This window comes from Cibotium barometz, chromosome 9 (assembly GCF_041138505.1).
Source record: "Cibotium barometz isolate CiBa-2024 chromosome 9, ASM4113850v1, whole genome shotgun sequence".
NCBI lineage: Eukaryota > Viridiplantae > Streptophyta > Polypodiopsida > Cyatheales > Cibotiaceae > Cibotium > Cibotium barometz.
Window position 1 is genome coordinate 7,704,785 of NC_141054.1, and position 22,215 is coordinate 7,726,999.

At 44.7% G+C, this 22,215-nt stretch overlaps 1 protein-coding gene across 1 annotated transcript in view; it reads left to right on the plus strand.

Moving 5' to 3' along the window:
* The first annotated feature begins 1,547 nt into the window (after positions 1-1,547).
* Positions 1,548-22,215, plus strand: part of TTN8 (Structural maintenance of chromosomes (SMC) family protein) — a 34,202-nt gene continuing 13,534 nt past the window's right edge. Inside the window, exons 1-10 of the mRNA XM_086802432.1 lie at positions 1,548-1,749; positions 1,839-2,322; positions 3,447-3,683; positions 4,056-4,289; positions 4,458-4,696; positions 5,113-5,379; positions 5,493-5,763; positions 5,927-6,051; positions 6,158-6,267; positions 6,357-6,464. Of these exons, the coding sequence (XP_086658558.1) occupies positions 1,885-2,322; positions 3,447-3,683; positions 4,056-4,289; positions 4,458-4,696; positions 5,113-5,379; positions 5,493-5,763; positions 5,927-6,051; positions 6,158-6,267; positions 6,357-6,464 (2,029 nt within the window). The 5' untranslated portion in view covers positions 1,548-1,749; positions 1,839-1,884. The remainder of the gene's footprint in view (positions 1,750-1,838; positions 2,323-3,446; positions 3,684-4,055; positions 4,290-4,457; positions 4,697-5,112; positions 5,380-5,492; positions 5,764-5,926; positions 6,052-6,157; positions 6,268-6,356; positions 6,465-22,215) is intronic.

Consider the following 22,215-nt stretch of genomic DNA (forward strand, 5'->3'; position numbering starts at 1 on the left):
AAAAATGGATCAAAGGCATGAGCTTTGACCAATGAAAGAAAGTAACTAGCCATTGAACTAGATTGGCCTAGGAAAACATGGATTAACAAAGATTAGCAAAAAGATTAACAAAGGTTTAAGGTAGAAAGAGAGTATTTATCATTATCACATGATTATCAAGGTTATCCCCAATAATGGCCTATGTTAGTATTCATACATGACCACCCCTTTCAAACTATCATTAAAATTGTCCATGGGCATGGTCCATTGGCCTTGGGCCCATTATTCATATTCATTTTGTTACACAACTACTCTCCAAATTTTGAGAGGTGCACTTTTAATACCTTTGTTAATGAGTAATCTTTATCAATTTCTTTTATTATAGTCCTACCTTATTTAGACATTGCCAGTGTGATGCTAACTTCTAAAAGCTTCACTTAGACATAGCTTTAGAGTAATTTATTTAGACATTGCCACTAATGCTTACTTTTTTTTTTTGGTGAACAATAGTTATATATATTAATATTAACAGAAGCTGCCCATCCTGAATCCCTTCTCTTTTTTTTTGGGGACCAATAATAATTATATATTTATATCAACAGAAAATGATCAAGTACACAAGATGACAAAAGATAACTATGGGTTACTCCAGTAGATACCTATACTTCACATTTTACTTCATTTAACAATTTACATAGCAAATCCCAGAAAGCTAGACTGCTCCCAAGATATCTTTTAGCCAAGCATTATGCCTTCTCTTAATTACATTACATCAAGTAAAGGCTTCTCTTAATTACATCCCTTCTCTTAATTACATTACATCCCATCTCTTAATTACATTACTCCCGTCCTACATTCCTTCTCTTAATACATTCCATCAAGTAAAGGCTTTGAAACCAACAGACGACTCCCAAAATTAGAGACCTTCCAATTCATTGTTGAGTAATCTGCGACCTTTCATTCTCCCACACAAAGGAAGACTGTTTGCATGAGATGTGATACCCTAGTTGCATACAAGCAATAATCATGGCTTCAAAAGTGTAGCCCTTAGGAGATTGCTTCTCCACAAGACCTCCCCTGTTGACCAGATTTTCACCACTAGCCTGGTTCCTAGGGGGTTCTCAAATGAATGCTACAAAGGTACTGGCTGCTTCTCTTTCAGGTACCACCTCCTTGTTTTTGGCCCAAACTTAGGTTGCTTTGCTTTCACATCAGGCCTTGAATATCCTTGCATGATGACAACTGTTAGGATGGCCTAGTATGTACAAGAGTCTCCCAAACTATAGAGCAGATCATCTAATCCCAACTTGAAGGGTTTGAATTAAGTGTACCACAGCATCATCATTCAATTTATTAACATAATATACTGACCAGCACATATGTACATATTTATACCTAAGCTCTTACTCGAAAATTATACTTTTTTAAGAGTTCCATATCTCCCACAGGCAGCGGAAAGATAAGCTACTACGTTATGCTCCATTGAGAATTACAGTAATGCTAACTTCTATTTCAAACTTATTATTCTGCAAACTTCTCCCAGACGCCATAGAAGCAACCTGCCATTTATAGTTGTACGATGACAAGCTTCCCGCCTTCCACGATCGACGGCATGTCGTGTCTAAATCCCGTAGTTTTCAACTCTATTCTGCTCAGGTTCGTGCAACCCTAAGTTGCTCAGGCTGCGCAAGTCTCCGAAGCCCTAGGTGTTGATTTCTTCTGATAACCTGCCGAAACCCTCACCTTCTGAAACCCTGACGCCGAGAAACAGTAACCTCTTGGAACCATAATCTGCTCAGGTGTGTGTTTCTGAGACCTTGCACAGGCAGGTTTGCTCAGGTTTCTGAAAATTTGTGCAGTTAGTTGAAACCCTACTTTGGAGCGGAGAACCAGGTGTGTGCGGAAATGCCTTCGCGAGTGTCAAGTGGGAGCATCCACCGGCTGGAAGTGGAGAATTTCAAGTCCTACAAGGGCCACCAGGTGATCGGCCCGTTCAAGAATTTCACGGCGATAATAGGGCCGAATGGTGCTGGAAAGTCGAACCTTATGGACGCCATCAGCTTTGTGCTGGGGGTTAGGTCGATGCAGCTGCGGGGCGCGCAGCTGAAGGACCTCATCTACGCCTTCGACGACAAGGAGAGGGAGCAAAAAGGGCGAAAGGCCTTCGTGAAGCTTGTCTACCTTACCGGCAACGGCGAGGAGCTTCACTTCGCACGAATCATAACCAGCTCCGGGGCCAGTGACTACAAAATCAACAACAAATCCGTCTCCTGGGATGAGTACAACGCCAAGATGAAGTCCCTTGGTATCCTTGTCAAGGCTCGCAACTTTCTGGTTTTCCAGGTACAGCTTCAAGCCCTAAACATCTCGATGTGTTTAGGAATTTCCCTTTCAAGGAATTCGGGGCTAGCTTGCCTTCATCTCTGCTGAAGCTTTCAGTTTCAGTTCAGCTTGCTTTCTGTAGACATTAGGAGGCTTATTGTCTGCGCTAAGGTTCTGTAGACATTAGGAGGATTATTGGCTAACAAAAACTATGGGCCTAAACCATAGCCCACTAAGTAGGGCAACATAGACATCATCTATGGCCTGCACTTCTTGCTTCTACATGCATCTATATGCTACCCTAGTGCCCTTGCATCTGGCTGAAAGCCTATCAATGCTCGGAACACCTCATCATCGTTCCAAAGGGTGACTCACAGTACGGACTGGCACTGTTCCATGTGCGGGACATGCACATGTGACCATGTACAAGACTTGTATACTTGACCATGTGGATTCTTGGGTGACTCGTCCCGGACTAGGGTTCATATAACCACTCCTGCACTTGCTATACAAATATATCCCCGTGGTATCCAAGTGCGGGATATACATATATTGTTATTTTCCTTTCATGTTTGATATCAAAAATGCCACATGTTGTGGAGGAGTCCAGGGAGAGAGTAACTCACATTATCACAGTTCTTATTAAATTTAACATACTTACCGTCACAAAAACTTAAGTAACAAAGTTGAAGCTAAAACGATCAATGAAAATATGCGAGGACATCAAGAGGGGGAATCAAGAATGCATCATTTTGGGAACCATGGAGTGGGAATGGAGTGTGGAATAATGCATCACAAGAAATTGCTGAATTGAAAAATGTAGGAATGTAATCAAAGAAGTTACTTTTTGGGGATCTTGTGTCTTGCTTGGTCTTTGTGTCACTCCTTTTTGCAAAGATTTTTTTTCTTTCCAAGGCTTGCTTTGCTTGCTTCTAGTTGTATTTTAAACTGAACCACACATGAAGGTACGCATCTTGATAAGTCCTACAGAAAGCGTGGCCTCATGCCTAATGTAACATATGAAGAGCCAAGTACATTTATTTCCATATGAAAGCTGAGTGAATTTGTTGTCTTTAAATCATAGTGACAAACTTGGGGCACGTTGATAGTTTGGAGCAGTGAAAGGTTTTTGCTTCCTTTGACAGGGTGACGTTGAATCAATAGCCTCCAAGAACCCAAAAGAGCTCACAGCCCTTTTTGAGCAGATATCTGGTTCAGAGGAGTGTAAGAAAGACTATGAAGAGTTGGAAGTACAGAAATCGCGTGCAGAGGAGAAGTCAGCGTTTGCTTACCAAAAAAAGAGATCTGTAGCTGCAGAGAGAAAGCAAAAGAAAGAGCAGAAAGAAGAAGCAGAAAAGCACCTTCGACTGCAGGGTGAGCTGGTATGTTTATGAATACTCTTTGATGGATAGTTGGATGTGAAAAGCACCTTCGACTGCAGGGTGAGCTAGGAAATTTAGAAGTTCATGAAGTACCATGAATTGAAATGGCATGATTATTTATGTCAAGCTTGTGGAACTTCTAAGGCCAGCAGGAATCAGCTTTGCTTTATTTATAGGAAAGCAATGTGTGCAGATTGTAACAGTAGGTGGTGCTCCGTGTGCGTGATTTGGAACTTGTGATGCTTGTATTCAGTTCTGTAATATGAAAGCTTGAAAGTTTAATGCAAAACTGTTTGTGATAACCTCCCTGCATCCTGCAAGATCTCTTCTTCTTCTAAAAGTCTAACATGATTTGTCCGTGGCTTTCTACAGAAATCACTAAAGACCGAGTATTCTCTTTGGCAAATGTACAACATAGAAAAGGATATTGAGAAAATTCAAGCAGAGTTGGAAGTTGATAAGATAAACCTTGAGGAGGTTAACTTGGCTCAAGAGCAGCTAGAGCTTGAAGTGAGAGGAAAGAAGAAAGAGCAGTCAGTATTTACCAAGGAAGCACTACTTTGTGACAAGAGAATTGCAAAGCAGAAGGCTGAACTGGACAAAAAGGCAAGTTTGCAAGAGTTTAGAGCTTTCATATCAGCCTTGATTTGGGTCATGGTCCTAGATGGTACATATCTCTTTGGTCTGCTCCATATCTAAAGTACCCTAAGGCATTTTCAATAGGCAATACTCACCTGGTTAGCTTGGGTTTTGATATATTTGTGTGGCTTACAGCATCCTGAAATCTTGAAGCTGAAAGAAGAGAGATTACGCATTACACAGAAGATAAAAACTAGCGAAAAGGATTTGGAGAAGAAGAAGGAAGAGCAAAAGAAGCAAGGAAAGGAAATTGCAAAACTCCAAAGGGAGCTGCAGGATGTGACTGCAGCTCTGAATGAACTGAATGAACAAGGCATTGAAGGATCTGGGAAGCTACAGTTAGCAGAGAGTCAGCTGCAGGAATATCATAGAATGTAAGGTGTCTGCCTATATTTATTTTTATGCGTAGAGCATTATCATAAACATTTATTTACCTGTGGATTTCTGGCCAGTTATTGTGTGTGTGTGTGTGTGTTGTGTAGTGCTAGCCTTTATTATGGCTGAGTCCCTGTAGAAACTCAGTATGGTGGTTTATTTATGAAGATTTGTTTATAGCACCTGAACTTTTCATTGGTAATATAGAAGGATTGAAAGGTTTGCTGCCATCTGCAAGCATCAAGAACTGAAAAGAGTGATGGGTGGGTGGAATGAGTGAAACATTAAAAAATTGCTTACTGGCTGGAAGATTTCGATGCTCCTGAAAAAATTGATGTGTGAATTGAATGTATGTTATTTTGTTTCACTGGATTAAGGAAGGATGTTCACAATTCTCAGTATTTCTAAAATTCAGCAAGGAGGAGGCGGGCACCAAAACTGCAAGGTTGAAACAGGACAAGGAAGTGCTTGATCGGCAACAGCAAGCTGATGAGGAGGCACTTAAAAACCTGGAAGAGAATCTTCAGCAACTTCGAAGTAGAGATCAGGAATTAACATCTCAAGAAGAACAAATGCAAACACGAATGAAAAGATTACTTGAATCTGTCACAAAGAACAAAGAGGACCTTTCACAGGCTCGAGCGGAGTTTGGTCAAATGCAAGATAAATATCGCAAATCAAGGTAATTCTTCTTGAGTTTACTAGCATCGTAGCAACTTCCATGCCTTTGAAAGGAGTCTTTTTCTGGCTAGAAGGATACCGTTAACTCACACTGACATTTCTTTTGGTGGACAGGACAAAGTATGATAATCTAAAAGCCAAGGTTGAGGAGATAGAAAACCAGCTACGTGAAGTCAAAGCAGATAGGCGAGAGAGTGAGCGGGACGCAAAGTTGTCTGAAGCTGTAGAGAGCCTGAAGCGTCTGTTTGCAGGGGTGCATGGCCGGATGACAGATCTTTGTCGTCCAATACAAAAGAAGTATAATCTTGCTATTACGGTAGCCATGGGGAAGTTCATGGATGCTGTGGTTGTTGAGGATGAACACACTGGCAAAGAATGTATCAAGGCATGTGGTCTGATAATATTTTTACTAGCTTCATTTTGTCCATTGCATTTACACTCCACTTGCACAAAAATCTGTGCATGATATTTACCAGAGTGAGCTCAGACCTTTTAAAAAGCTTGCCATGTTTAAGCAAGAGGCTTCTTCCTTGTGTTCTTGAATGCAGTATTTGAAGGAACAGCGCCTTCCACCACAGACATTCATCCCTCTTCAATCAGCTCGAGTCAAGCCTATCCATGAGAAATTGCGCACCCTCGGAGGCACAGCCAAATTGGTGTACGATGTTATTCAATATCCATAAGATTGGAATGCCATGTCTAGGCTTTTCTAAAAAAATGCCATCACATGTGAGGTTTTACTTTTGAAGTGTCACATTGTTATAACTTAACCCTAGTACATTTGACCCTGCCTTGGAAAAGGCAGTACTCTATGCTGTGGGCAATACACTGGTGTGTGATATTCTGGAAGAAGCAAAAGCTTTAGCATGGGGACATGAACGCTACAAAGGTGATTTTTATCGTGAACTGGATGCTGAAGTCTCTAATGTACTCTGTGTATCAATGAGTAGTCATGACTCATCTTAATATGGGATGCAGTGGTGACTCTTGATGGAATTTTGCTATCGAAGTCTGGTACAATGACAGGTGGTATCAGTGGTGGAATGGAAGCTCGTTCCCAGAAATGGGATGATCGAGCAATTGAAGGTATTCTCTGGGTTTATATTAAGTTGTAATCGCAAGCTTAATCAAATCCATCCTAAAAATAAAAAAGCTCACTTGGTGGTGGCATGACATAGCTCATTTTGTTGACTTATTTTTGGATATGTACCTGCTTTCTTGTTTTTGCGTATGTCATTATGAATCCAAATCTGGTGTACTTGAGCCTCTGAAGTTAAAGTGTTTGAGAAGCCATTGGTGCTGAGAGACCCAACCACACCCCCCCCCTCCTTCGCCGTGCTTCCTGCCGCCCTCATCTTCGCGCACCTTCGTGCTTCTTGTGGTCCTCACCCCCGCCTCCTCCCTCTGCCCTCATCATGGTATTCTCCACTTCCCCCCGACCCACCATTCGTGCTTTCACGCTTCCTGCCGCTCTCAACCCCCGCCTCTTTCGCGCCCGACCCACCCTTTGTGCCTTTACACTTCCTGCTGCCCTCAACCCCTGCCTCTTCACACCCTCCGCCCTCATTGCTGTATTCTCTGCTTCCCTGCTTGACCCACAGTTCCCTCATCGCACAGGGCATTCATCCCTTGCCGTCCTTTTTCTTTGTGCAGCAGTTTGTGGGTTGTATTTTATTGCCACTGCTAAGCCGCATCTGGTCCTTTCCCCTTGGGCCTCAATCACTGACGTTAAGGCCCATACACTTATCTGCAAGCTTGCCGGTAGTCGTGTGGTGAGAGGGCAGTTTCGCGACCTCTTGCAGGTAGCCTTGGTAGGTGACCAAGGCCGGATAACCGACATCCAGTTCTTGGGCAAAGGGTACACCGGGCTAGAGTTTGACACGGTTGCCCTTGCCAAGAGTGTTCTTGCATGGAGACCAATTCTTGATCGGGAGGCACAGATTTTCTTGGGGTGTTGGCAACATGGCTTCTCTCCTCCTCGACCTGTGGCAGTTGAGTCTTATTGCCCAGCCGTGCAGTGCAAGCAAAGAAGGGGGTGCTAGGAGCCTCCTCGCCTGCCTCGCCTGAGTAGGACCCCTTCGTTGGGCTGGCATGTTTCCCGGTCTCGGAGCTCCCCAAGAAGTTCCTTCCGACGCTTCTAGGGCTCGAGCAGCGCCCTTGGATAGGCAATAGAGTCCCCACCCTCAGCAGCTACCATTGTCACCTGATGATTTCCCCTTTTACTTTCTTGAACATTCAGAATCAGCATGCATTTTATTATGCCCTTGTACCAGAACAAACCCTTTCTGTAACATGCAGCGGAAGTATTCGTAATTGAGGATCCTGTCACACAAATGCTCACACCGTCTTCTGTATCTTGAGTTTTGCGAGTTTAGCAATCCACTTTAAGACTTCAAACTTTAAGAGATTTGAGAGAGAGAGAGAGAGAGAGAGAGAGAGAGAGAGAGAGAGATGGAAACTGAACACCGTATGGGGTCCCGAATTACCCACTGAAGGGCCTGGTGGAAGAGCTGACCCTGTCTAGTGTGCTGATGACTCCACTGGGCACTTGGCATCGTCGGGAGCCACTTAAGTGCTATGTGGTCTGTGATGACTGTGAAAATGCGTCCATAAGGAACAGGTTTCAAATGTGTGAGAACTGACTGTTGTTCTAGCTTGCCCTTGAAAGTCTTGGAAAGACAAGAGGGAAACTTGCTAGGAGGTTCTGCCCTAGGGACCAAATCGAGATGATGAGCTACAGGACGAGAGGGTGGGATATCATCCTTAAAAGTGTCTGAATGAGAAAGGAGATCTGCCAACTGAGTGGCTAAAGAAGACGAGACAGCGGTTATCGATGAGATAGAAGTTGTTTGAGCGTAAATCAATGCTCCTTCCGCTCCCTTGCGGATAGCTCGTCGGGCTTGGAGATGAGAAATCATAGGAATGCCAAGAATGCTCCTATCCCCCTGAATCACGACAGGCTCAGGAAAACCTTTAGAGATAATAAAGGTGTCTTGCTCCCGATTGGGAATAGGTTCATACTGACGAAACCACTGGATTCCTAAGATCATGTCACATCCCAAAAGAGGAGAGAATGAAATCTCGATGGAATGAGACCTTTAGAACCTGAAAAGAAAACTACTGTGCCCGTCGAGATATGCGGGCGTGGACACCAGGTGTTAACTTGTCTACTACCAAATGATAGGGCACTAAGGTACAACTCATGTTGGTAGCCAATTGGGGAGAGATGGTGTTCTTAGAACTGCCCATGTCAAAAAGGATTATGAACTGGTGGCCCTTGGTAGAGCCATAAGCTCGGATCAGGCTTTTCTGTGTGGTTGTCGCCTCACCCTCCTCCTTAGCATCAAGTATCACGGATGGCATGGGATGCATAGAAGGTAAGATCTAAATCGCATTGGTGGTAGTAGGCGGGTCTGGAGGAGCGGGAGATATTGCGGCAACTATGGCAGAAGGCTCTTTGGAGGCTTGCTCCGCCCAATCGTATGATAGAAAAAACATTGGTTTTTTGACTGATACTGTCTTTGCTCTTCTGGAGAAAGATAGCCTCCAATGATGCTTGCTTTAGCCTTTTTCTCTCAGGGGTTTTCTTAGGCTTGGATTCCTTACCCCCTGAACTAGAGCTAGGATTGTTGTTTGTCTTAGTGTCTGTAGAAGATGAATTACTCTTCCTCGGGGGTTTGGTACTGAACTGCGATGATTGCTTGGGCTTGCCTCCCCGTTCATCTTCATTTCTTCATTTTGAGAGACAAAGCCCGGTCATATGTATTGGGTTCAAAGTTATTAACTGTGAATTGGATATTGGGATCCAATCCATGAAAGAATTGCTTCATCTTGGCCTGCGCAGATAGTCCTAACTGTTGTGCTAAAGTAATAACTTTTTCGAAAAACTGAAGCACTGGAGACCCGTTCTGTCTGAGTTCATAGAACACATCTGCCAGATCGGTCATATACTGGGGCGGGAGGAATCTAGTCTTGAGGTCATGAACAAATGTATCCCAGCTAAAAGCTGTGACACCTGTGGTTTGGTCTGTATGAAGACTAGACCAATGCTGCCACCAAGTGATTGCCTCACTTGTAAGTTGGGGAGTCGTTACGTGGACTCTATCCTAAGGATCTGTGATCCTAGCTAATGGAAAATGAGCAGTAAATTGATGAATAAATTGATTATCTGCTAAATGATAACACTTACCATCATACTTACTAAAATTTGGTTGACTTCAAATGACGGTAGTCGATGTTGCGGACTGTTGGCTCGTGGCACTTGAGGCTCTGGAAGCTGAAGAGAGATGCTGGTATCTAAGATGCATGGCCTCCTTTTCCCGTTGGTGCTCGAGTAACATACGTTCTCGATCGAGCTCTCGTTGGTGCTCTTGAGTGGCGAGTTCAGCTTGAATACGGTCTTATTCAATCCTGCGTTGGGCTTCCTCATAGTCTCGTCTATTTGCTTTTTCTTGTTGTTTTCTTGCTTTTGCTCCTGCTTTTTCTTCTCTCCGTTTGGCCTCGTCTTCTCTTCTTTGTTGTTCCATCTGAAAGAAGAGGGAGATGTAGTCGGGGACTGCTGGATGCGGAGAAGGACGTGCTGCTCTTGCCTCCAAGAGTTGGAGACGCTCCATGAGAAGTTGGTTCTGAGCTCTAAGTAGAGCTATGGTGTTTGCTGTAGTCGGAAGAGCAAGGTCTCCTTCGGGGGAGACTTCTTCCGGTTGATGGGTACTCTCCTCTGTAGACATGATGTTGATGTCGGTGGTCGTGCTGGAACGCAAGCTGACCATCCAAGGATGCCCTCACGCTAGGATACGGTGTGTGGACAAGCTGAATATGATACCAATGTAACATGCAGCGGAAGTATTTGTAATTGAGGATCTTGTCACACAAATGCTCACACCGTCTTTTGTATCCTGAGTTTCGCGAGTTTAGCAATCCACTTTAAGATTTCAAACTTTAAGAGATTTGAGAGAGAGAGATTGAAACCATACACCGTATGGGGTCCCGAATTACCCACTGAAGGGCCTCCTATCCCGTTATTGAAATAGTATTTGATAAGCCAAACGCAAGATATCTGAAGACCAAGAGTCGGGCTGAACTGTACACGGTTGTAGAAGCACCAATGATGTCCAATCTCGAGCCTATGCACTCTTCCCAATGGAATGAGGAAGGGCTGGAAATCTGAGGCTGAGATAGGGGCTGTTTGGGACTGTTCTAGGCTATGTATGAATGCTGTAAATGAATATGAATGCTGAGTTTTACCTTCACCAATTGGCTGTAGCGAAACGATGAAGAGATGAATGTTGAAAACTGTTTGTATGCAGAGAACGCAATGTTTACTGATGGCTGAATGCTGAAAACTGCTGCGTTTGATGATGGATGCTGAAAGCACATGTGTTGATGCTCCTAGTGGCTGAAGGATGAAACGTTGGCTGAAAACGCTGAAGGCTGAAGTGCTCTAGGTGCTGAATCTTTAATCGTTGATGCTCCTTAGGCTGAAGGCTCCAACGCTGGAGACTTGATTGCTGAATGCTGATATGATATGATGTGAATGAATGGTGCTAAGGCAATCCTATTTATATGAGGCTGGTCGGTTGGCTGACTGTAGCTATTTTATTCTCCACGACTGATGCATGCTAAATAAATGATATTACATGCTGGAAATTATGGAAAAAATGCCAGATAAATCCTAATAAATATTCTAAGGCTGCCAGATGCTATTTCAAGGCTTCTGCAATGAACTATATGCAATGGATGAATGATATGCAATATGCATAGTGCTTTCTAATGCAAACTCTAAGGTTTCTACTGACTCTACATGCATGAATGCGTCTCTTCAAGTGGGTTAAGGGAAATTGACTGACTGACTGCTAAGGTTGAGAATGACCTACCTAGCTCGTGCTTGACTTATCTTGGACTGAGGATTACAATGAGGTCACGGCGTACGACAAATATTATCCTAAAAGGTACCAATACTGTACAATGTTGCAGTGATGATGAAGAGCCAGCTTGTCACCATGCACTACAGTGCAGATTGCATGTGACACTTTCTCCCCGTATCCATGGCCAAGGAGTAGCATGACCATTAGATGCCCACTTGAGATTGAGATAGGCATTTGGGCTCGGAAGTTGTGGTCATGATAGGAGCACTTGTTTCTTGTGGCACCCCCAGGCATATGTGCATGAGAAGGAACTTACACGAGAAAAGCAGGCATTGACAGACATTATGTTATTATAGCATAGGCCAATGGCGAAGCTTGGTTTACTTCTATAGGATATTTTGTGATGCCCCACCAAACCCTTACCTCATCGCGCAAGGTGTTAATCCTTCGCCTTCATACTTTATGGGGTGGTGGTTTTGGGAGTTACTAGATTTCCGTTTTTGAAGTGGAACAGTTTGAGTTTTTCCTTCGTGATTCCTTCCAGGTACCCGATGGCTCTTTCCCCTTCTATTGTGGCCTTCACACCCACGAGGAGCAGACATAGGTGGAAGGAGAGTTGTTTGAGTACGTAGCGAGAAACATATTTCTTTATAGCTTCTTGATTTGTATGGGCATGACCGAATGTGGGGGCCAAGTGAACAAGTGAGTGTGAAGAGGGGCCAAGTGACAATTATAAGCCCTAATTGCAACAACTAATAATCATGAAATCACCTTCTTACTCGAGCAAGATTTCATGGTGATCTTCTCCCTCGTGAGATGGTACATGTGTGTATTCCATGTGTGATGAGCGAAACCGTGTACTCCAGTTTGAGTGCAAACCATCTTTCTTGTAGCCAACGATGCGTGCCTTGTAGGTAGTTGTGTTGTAATTGTGTTCATTGAACTCCCTAATATACTTTCACACATTAATCTCACCATCCTTGCAATCCCTTGTTCACATGCACGTACTCCACACTGTGATATGACATTACCAGAAAGTGCAGGTTTTGGGGTTAGTGATCCGCACACTTTGTGAGCGGTTGTCCAAGGACAAGTCTTAGTTTCCATCGAGGTAACCTAGGGTAAGTCTTGGCAGTCATTCATGCATAACCCACTCAAAGTTGACGTTTGTACAGATGTGTGCTGGAAAGCAGGAAGTCAGCCCACATGCAAGATCCACGGCAGGCTCTTGGTCAGGCTGTTGGGTAGCCCTTTTGGATAGGTCTCGAGTGAATGAGTGCACAGAGTGGAAGCAAACAAGCACTAGAGTGTGCTAAGCAGAGAGTGCAAGAGAGAGAGAGATATGAAGCAACTATGATGAATATACTGAAGTGATAGTCCCAAGCAAGAGACATGAAGTGTCTCATAAGTGAGGGAGCTAAAAGAGAGACTAGACTATGAGAAAAGTGGGAGGCAGCCCACCTATTTATAGGTAAGAGGGGCTAGCCAATTGGACATGAGAACCTGGCCGACTGGACATGCGTCTGTTGGCCGACTGGGAAAAAGGTACTCGACATTGGAAAAATCCCAAAAAAATGTACAAAAATAGGGTGGCCGGCCCACAACCAAGGGCCATGAAAAGGGACCAAAAGGGGACACCAAATATGATCAGAAACTGGGGATGAATGTGCTTACACCACCTCTCAGCACCAGATGCTGAACATACTCCGAGAAGCCGAAGATGAGGAGCCAAGGAAGCCCGAGAAATCGGCTTGGTGAACAAATCTGCTGCATTCTCCGTCGAAGGACAATTCTCCAAACGCAAATCTCTAGCGAGAACCCGTTCATGAACATAGTGATACTGTATCTCAATGTGTTTCGTACGAGCATGAAACAGAGGGTTTTTGGCGATGGCGATGCAACTCTGATTATCACACCAAAGAAGAGTAGATCCGGTAGGAGGACAACCAAACTCCTCCAATAATCTCTGCAAAACCAAATTGCCTCACATGCAGCATAACAAACTGCACGATACTCTACCTCTATAGAGGAAAGCGCCACAATAGGTTGGTTTTTATTGCTCCATGAAATGGCTCCAGACCCAAGTGAAAAAACACAACCTGAAACCGGCCTCTGATAGAAAACCAGAGTGCGGTAAGAGCTAACACCCGTCCACTTGTAGTCTAGATGATAAACAAAACACAGATTGGAGCTAGAGTGCCCAAATCTGAAAACACAACGACACCTGTTGGCCCCAAAGCTTGGCGCCCCTTGCGGTATTTCTTTATTCCATTAAAATAATATGTATGGCTGAGTACAACACAAAAACCAGCCGAGAGTTTACACCTGTAAGTCCAATCTGACTGCCCACAAATCCTTCTCAGCACAGAGGATCTATGCACACAGATCTGTGTCCTCAAGCAACACACTGTGCCTCCCTCTGATCAGCCAAGTTCACAAAGCAGGCCAGCCATGGGCATACATCTGGCATAACTCAAAAGCATGATAAATCTTCTCAGCTCAAACACACATATGCTGTTCAATCCCTGTCTTAATCTCTTGTCAATCTGCCATACTCCTCCTCTCACAAGGAGCCAGATAACACATACCTGTAGCAGACATCAAGCAACAGAAAGAGAGATAGATGAACAGAGTCAAGGCTTACCAAGTTCAGCTCGTGAAACAACTCTGGAGGAAGCAACAGCACTAATCTGTGCCTGCAGGCACTTGAATCCACAATCGTGCTTCACACGTGTGCTGGCACTTGCCTGTATCTTCCTCCTGATGCTCACTCCTATGCTGTCCTTGTAAAGTACAGATCTGAAAATCAGCACAGTACCCGACTGTACCGCCTCGGGATACGTGCCAGGCGTTGTACTTGCATAAACAGCCTGCTGTCCACTTTTGTACCAGCCTGAATCAGCATACACAGGTCTGTCCAACACCTGTAAACACTTCTGCAGCAACTGTACCTTCTGTACCTTGCTGCCCGTACACTGTACGGCAGCCGTACCAGGTGTACTTGCTGAAAAACAAACTGTGCAGCCTGCACAGGTCTTCTGCGCAGCCACCAGCAGCTGTCCAGTGCGCCGCCAGCAACAGAGGAGAAAGAGAGAAAGAGAGAAAGAGAGAGAGAGTCCAGTACTGGCCGTACAGTGCTGTACGGCTGATTCTGCTCAGAAAAACAGCAGCCAAGCTGGTCTTCAGCAGTCGCCTCCTTCTCCTTCAGCTTTTCCACGCTAGTTCATCATGCGCATGAAGGAACCTCTCCTTTTGCTACACGATTCCCCAAAAAGGGAAGAGAGAGAGTGAAGAGAGAGAAAACTCCTTCTTAATTTAATCCCTAGGGCCCCAACTTAATAAGTTCCTAGGGCCACTAAGGCCTAGGGGCAAACTTCAATAAACATTCAAACTTAATGTTTTAATGTTCCCCCTTCACACCTAGGGATGTCCACACATCTTAAACACTGTCCGGGCACCCCCCATGTGAATCATAAAATATTCTGACCCTGCAACCACCATGCCCACACTTGTCCTGCTCCATTTCCACAGGGCCATGACATACCCCCCTCTTGAAAGATGGCAAGCGTCCTCGATTGCATTCTGGTGATGCATCAAAATATCCAAAGTGAAATATACAATATGGCAAGATCAGCGTCCCAATCTCTCTGAGCCATATACATGTATCAACATTCACTACAAACGAATGGCATAGTAATAGTCCAAGTTGTATACCACTGTGAACCATACATTTCCACAAAAATCTCCATGTGACTAGTACACATATATCATAGAAGTCCCATAAACAGATGTACTGTCAGCCTCAGTACCTTCGGATGAGATAAAATCTACACCAAGCAACCTCTAGATGTCATCTGAGCCTGTCTGTATCAAGGGAGTGGAGGTGCTACCCCCCTCTTGAGCATCAGGTAATGCTCCAGACCCATGCTCTGCTGAACCTGAATGAGCCACAATAAGAGTCGGCTCTAACTCAAAGGCATAGAGATAAAGCTGCAAAACCTGAGGTGAATCTGTTAAGTCACCTTCCTCCATCCACTTCGCATCCATCGGTGAATAGTTCTTGAACTTCACAAGATAGCGACGGGAAACTTTACCTCGTACCTTCCTTTCTTTATGTGCCAGTATCTGCTCTGGAATCAGAACCTCATCAAGTTCCTCAACTTCCGGCTGAGCCTCATCTGATACATCCTCAGGCACATCCCCACGGAAAGGTCTAAGAAGACTCACGTGAAAAGCATTGTGAATCCTCCAGTGATCTGGTAACTTCAAACGATAGGTTACCTCACCAATCTTTTCCAAAACCTGAAAAGGCCCATAATATCGCATGCTCAACTTAGGGAATAAGCGCTCTTTACCCTTCATCTTCTTGAGTCTAGCCTTTTCAAAACGCAAAAGAACCCAATCACCCAATGCAAACTGCAAATCACGTCTGTGACGGTCTGCGGCTTTCTTTTGCTTCTGCTGAGTTTTCTGGAGGGCCAACTTAACTCTCCGATAAGCTTCATCCAAGCTCTCCACATACTGATCAGCCTCAAAGATCTTATCCTTTGTATGCAAAATGGGTGGTACCTTCTTCCCTCCTCCTACAATCTCAAAAGGCGCCTTGCCTGTCGAGCTATGTACAGTGTTGTTATATGCAAACTCCACCAAAGGAAGAAACTTTTCCCATTGTTGCTTGTGCTCTGACACATAACATTTTAGAAGATCCAACACTGTAGAGTTAGCCTCTTCTGACTGACCATCTGTCTGTGGATGAAATGACGATGAAAACTTGAGAGTTGTACCCATGTTGTCAAACAACCCTCTCCAAAACAAACTCGTCATCCGTGGATCACGGTCACTAATGATAGACGTAGGCAAGCCATGATACTTGAAGATGTTCGCCATGAACAACTTCACCATATGATCCACTTTAATTGTCTTCCTCACGGGAATGAAATGTGCCTGCTTACTGAACCTGCATATGATAGTCCAGATGCCATCATTTCCTGTTTGTGTCCGTGGAAGATCAAATACAAAATCCATGGCAATGCTCTCCCAAGGTCTATCCGGAATAGGTAAAGGCTGTAATAACCCTGGTGTCTTCTGACGGTCAAACTTTACCTTCTGACATACGATGCATTGCCTCACAAAGGCATCAACATCTCTTCTCAAGGTTGGCCAATAAAAGAAAGTCTCCACTGCTTTTACCGTGGCATCAATACCTCTATGACCTGCATACGGTGGAGCATGACTTTCAATCATAACCTTGAGTCGCAATGGCCTGGTAACACACAGTCTGCCATGCATCAATAAAAACCCATCTCTGAGAGTGTAATGCTCATGCCGCTGACCCTCAGACATCTGATCATACAACCTTTCAAAGTCCTCATCATGGGCATACTGCTCTTTCATTTCATCAAGCTCATGATGATAAGCAAGTGAAACTGCAGAGACCTGTGGCTTGCGTGACAAAGCATCTGCCACTACATTCTTTTTGCCTTCCACATGCACAATCTGGAAGTGAAACATTGACAAAAAGTTTGCCCAACACATATGCTTCTCTGAAAGCTTAGTCTGCGTGAGGAAATAACGCAAGGTCTGATGATCTGTCTGCACAGTGAAATCAGCCCCAAGCAAGTAGTGTTTCCATGTAGAAAGAGCGTGAATTACAGCCAACATCTCTTTCTCATACACCTGTAAATGCTTCTCAGCATCTTGCAAAACTCTACTCTCATAGGCTATCACATGTCCCTCTTGCATGAGAACTGCACCAATGCTACTTCCACATGCATCACACTGGACAACAAAAGCCTTTCGGAGGTCCGGTAACACCAATACTGGGTCCGAAGTAAGCTTTTCTTTGAGCTTTTTGAATGCTGTAATTTCCCGATCAGCCCATCTAAACGGAGTTGCTTTCTTCGTCAAAGCATGAAGAGGCGAAGCAATTTCAGCAAAGTGCCGTATGTAACGCCTGTAATAGGAACACAATCCTAGAAAACTGCGTACATCATGCACGGTCCTCAAAGCTGGCCAATTAAGTATTGCTTCCACCTTTGCTGGATCCATACGGACTCCATGACCAGACACAATATGCCCCAAGAAATGTATATCCTGCAAAAAGAACTCACTCTTCTTGCCATTAACCACCAATCTATGGTTTCTGAGTTCTGCAAACACAATGGCCAAATGCCTTCTATGCTCTTCCTCAGTTTGTGAATGCACAATCATATCATCAAAGAATGTGCCCACAAACTCTCTATGAGGCCTGAAAATCCTGTCCATCATTCTGTTAAATGTGGCAGGCGCATTTGTCAAACCAAAGGGCATAACCAAGAACTCATACAACCCAAACGTGGTTCGGAATGCTGTCTTATGCACATCCTCGGGTCTAATGCGTATCTGATGATACCCGCTTTTCAAGTCAATACGACTAAAAACTGTGGAGCCCTGTAAGCGGTCCAAGATGTCATCGATCCTCGGTATGGGGAATCGATTCTTGATGGTATTCTTATTCAGCGCCCTGTAATCAATACACATGCGCCAAGAACCATCCTTCTTCTGCACCAAGAGCACAGGTGAGCAAAAGGGTGATGAGCTAGGCTGAATCAACCCCTTATTCAATAGCTCCTGTACCTGACTCATAATCTCTTCCTGTTGGGCTGCACTAACACGATACGGTGGTCTATTCGGTGGAGTACTACCAGGAATCAGATCTATGGCATGATCTTCTGGCCTCTCAGGAGGTAATTCCCCTGGCAATGACTCGGAAAAACAGTCTTGAAACCCACTTAAGAAATCAGCCCTGTCCTTATCTAACATTGACAAATTAGACTTAGACTCATCATCTTGTGCATCCTTTACATAAATCAAGTACGCGGAAAGATGCTTTTTCATTACTGATGAAATCGCCGAAGCGGATACAATAGGAACAGATTCCCCTTTGAGTTTTACATCCAATACATGCTCTTTCCCTCTATGAGTCAGAGTAATTTTCCTATTGTAAGTATCCACCACCGCATGTACCCTGTGGCACCATGGCATCCCCAACAAAACATCACAGCCATCCAAAGGCATGATGAAGAACTCCTCACTGTCCACATAACCCTGCAAATGAAGCCGAAGCTTCCCAATAATAGGAGTAACGGGTTCTGCATACCCTGGACAAGCCATATTTGCCTCATGTAACGGCCCCATCTCCTCTGCGCGAATCCCCAATCGGCCAGCCAAATCTGGTGAAATGAAGTTGGCTCTAGCACCTGTGTCAAAGAAGATCAAAGCATTCTGATCTCTCACTTTGCCCCATGCCCTGCACAACTCTGTAGCTTCACCACTTAGCTGCTCCCCCACAAGATCAGGAACTAAACCTGCAGAAGGCTTTGGTTTCTTTGGCTTGGGCTCTCCTTTATTGTCAGGGTCCTTTTTGGACGTTCTCTTGGGACAATTGAATGACATATGCCCCTCTTCAGTACAGTAAAAACACTTTTGAGCATCTCTCAAAGCCTGTCTTTCCTCAGAAGTCCTTTTGGGCATTGGCAACTTCTTATACTTTGTCTCTGAAGACCCTTTAGCATCACGAGAAGCATGCCCAAATTTTTCAGCTTTCTTGCCCAACTTCTTACTGCCTTTAAATCCAGATGAACCACCTGTGAGTAATGCATTAGCTGTCATAGCATTTTCAATCATCTGTGACATGTTCGTTACTCTTGTCTTTATACAATAATCTCGTACCTCCTTGGGCAGCCCACAACAATACTTCTCTACCTGCTCAGATAATGGCACGGCACGATAAGAAGTCACTGGGAGTAGAGCTTCCCAAAACTTCTTGTTATAATCCTCCAAACTATCACACTTTGAAGCATCCAGCTTGTGCCATGCTGTCATAACATCCACCTCAAATGTAGATGTGAGCCATACGGAAGAGAAAACCTGTTTGAATTGAACCCATGTGGTGGGTGCTATGCCCTGCAAAAGAAGAGTAGACCACCACTGCAAAGCATTGCCCTTGAGAAAAGTAGCAGCTTTCCTCACCTTCGAGGACTCTGTGTAGTTCCCACCAGAAAAAGCAGCATCAAACTGCTGTAAAAAGGTAAGTGCCTTCAATTTATCCTTGGCCCCACTGAAAGTGTCAAACTTCACTGCAGCTCCCCCTTCCTTGTAATCCTTCGCCTTGCCCATAGGCGTTAAATTATCATATGGAAGTGGTTTTGTGAGATTGCTGCCCCCAACATTCATACCCATCATTGGGTCAACATTTTCCATTCCAACACCAAGCATACCATACATCCCAGCCATGTTTCCATACATTCCATGCTGCATACCTGGCTGCATGCCACCAAACATATTGCCTTGCATCCCAGGTTGCATGCTTCCAAACACATTTCCTTGCATACCGGACTGCATACCACCATACATATTCCCTTGCATGCCAGGCTGAAAATTGGCTCCAAAAGGCCCATACATACCCATACCTCCCTGAGGATAACCCCCAGTCATGGATTGAAACACCGAGCCACCACCAAAGTAACCTGGATGCATGTTCTGCTGAGGAATAGGTGGCTGTCCATAGAAGGAACTCTGTGGGTTTGCACCAAAAGCATGCTGCATGTTCGGAAACTGTGCAGGAGATGGATCCTGTGCAGTGTGGAGTGGTACCACTATGACCCTGAGAAAGATTCTTTGATCGAACCTTCTTCTTCTTTTTCTGGGGCTCTGTGCGGGGCTCTGAGCGAGATCTCAAAAATTCAGCAAATCTCTCACTCTGTGTGAGCTGCATAAAAGTATCCATAACACTAGCCAAGCGATCTTTGAACCGAGCATCATCATCCTCTTTACCATGCACATCTTCTGGCTGTGTTACATCCTCATAAGGCTCAACATCTGCAGCCTGTTCTCCTGCAAAAATATCCTCAGATACATCTCTTTCAGGAGAAGTCTCTTGCTCTTCTTCTTCATGATAGAAGTACTCTTCCTCTGTATCAGACATGATTGCTGAATTTTCAGCGATGGCTTTCTTCAAAGCAACCACGAGCTCACCCCCTTCAGAAAGTTGATGATTGGTCCCGGCAACGGAACCTTGAAACCGGCCTCTGATAGAAAACCAGAGTGCGGTAAGAGCTAACACCCGTCCACTTGTAGTCTAGATGATAAACAAAACACAGATTGGAGCTAGAGTGCCCAAATCTGAAAACACAACGACACCTGTTGGCCCCAAAGCTTGGCGCCCCTTGCGGTATTTCTTTATTCCATTAAAATAATATGTATGGCTGAGTACAACACAAAAACCAGCCGAGAGTTTACACCTGTAAGTCCAATCTGACTGCCCACAAATCCTTCTCAGCACAGAGGATCTATGCACACAGATCTGTGTCCTCAAGCAACACACTGTGCCTCCCTCTGATCAGCCAAGTTCACAAAGCAGGCCAGCCATGGGCATACATCTGGCATAACTCAAAAGCATGATAAATCTTCTCAGCTCAAACACACATATGCTGTTCAATCCCTGTCTTAATCTCTTGTCAATCTGCCATACTCCTCCTCTCACAAGGAGCCAGATAACACATACCTGTAGCAGACATCAAGCAACAGAAAGAGAGATAGATGAACAGAGTCAAGGCTTACCAAGTTCAGCTCGTGAAACAACTCTGGAGGAAGCAACAGCACTAATCTGTGCCTGCAGGCACTTGAATCCACAATCGTGCTTCACACGTGTGCTGGCACTTGCCTGTATCTTCCTCCTGATGCTCACTCCTATGCTGTCCTTGTAAAGTACAGATCTGAAAATCAGCACAGTACCCGACTGTACCGCCTCGGGATACGTGCCAGGCGTTGTACTTGCATAAACAGCCTGCTGTCCACTTTTGTACCAGCCTGAATCAGCATACACAGGTCTGTCCAACACCTGTAAACACTTCTGCAGCAACTGTACCTTCTGTACCTTGCTGCCCGTACACTGTACGGCAGCCGTACCAGGTGTACTTGCTGAAAAACAAACTGTGCAGCCTGCACAGGTCTTCTGCGCAGCCACCAGCAGCTGTCCAGTGCGCCGCCAGCAACAGAGGAGAAAGAGAGAAAGAGAGAAAGAGAGAGAGAGTCCAGTACTGGCCGTACAGTGCTGTACGGCTGATTCTGCTCAGAAAAACAGCAGCCAAGCTGGTCTTCAGCAGTCGCCTCCTTCTCCTTCAGCTTTTCCACGCTAGTTCATCATGCGCATGAAGGAACCTCTCCTTTTGCTACACGATTCCCCAAAAAGGGAAGAGAGAGAGTGAAGAGAGAGAAAACTCCTCCTTAATTTAATCCCTAGGGCCCCAACTTAATAAGTTCCTAGGGCCACTAAGGCCTAGGGGCAAACTTCAATAAACATTCAAACTTAATGTTTTAATGTTCCCCCTTCACACCTAGGGATGTCCACACATCTTAAACACTGTCCGGGCACCCCCCATGTGAATCATAAAATATTCTGACCCTGCAACCACCATGCCCACACTTGTCCTGCTCCATTTCCACAGGGCCATGACATACCCCCCTCTTGAAAGATGGCAAGCGTCCTCGATTGCATTCTGGTGATGCATCAAAATATCCAAAGTGAAATATACAATATGGCAAGATCAGCGTCCCAATCTCTCTGAGCCATATACATGTATCAACATTCACTACAAACGAATGGCATAGTAATAGTCCAAGTTGTATACCACTGTGAACCATACATTTCCACAAAAATCTCCATGTGACTAGTACACATATATCATAGAAGTCCCATAAACAGATGTACTGTCAGCCTCAGTACCTTCGGATGAGATAAAATCTACACCAAGCAACCTCTAGATGTCATCTGAGCCTGTCTGTATCAAGGGAGTGGAGGTGCTACCCCCCTCTTGAGCATCAGGTAATGCTCCAGACCCATGCTCTGCTGAACCTGAATGAGCCACAATAAGAGTCGGCTCTAACTCAAAGGCATAGAGATAAAGCTGCAAAACCTGAGGTGAATCTGTTAA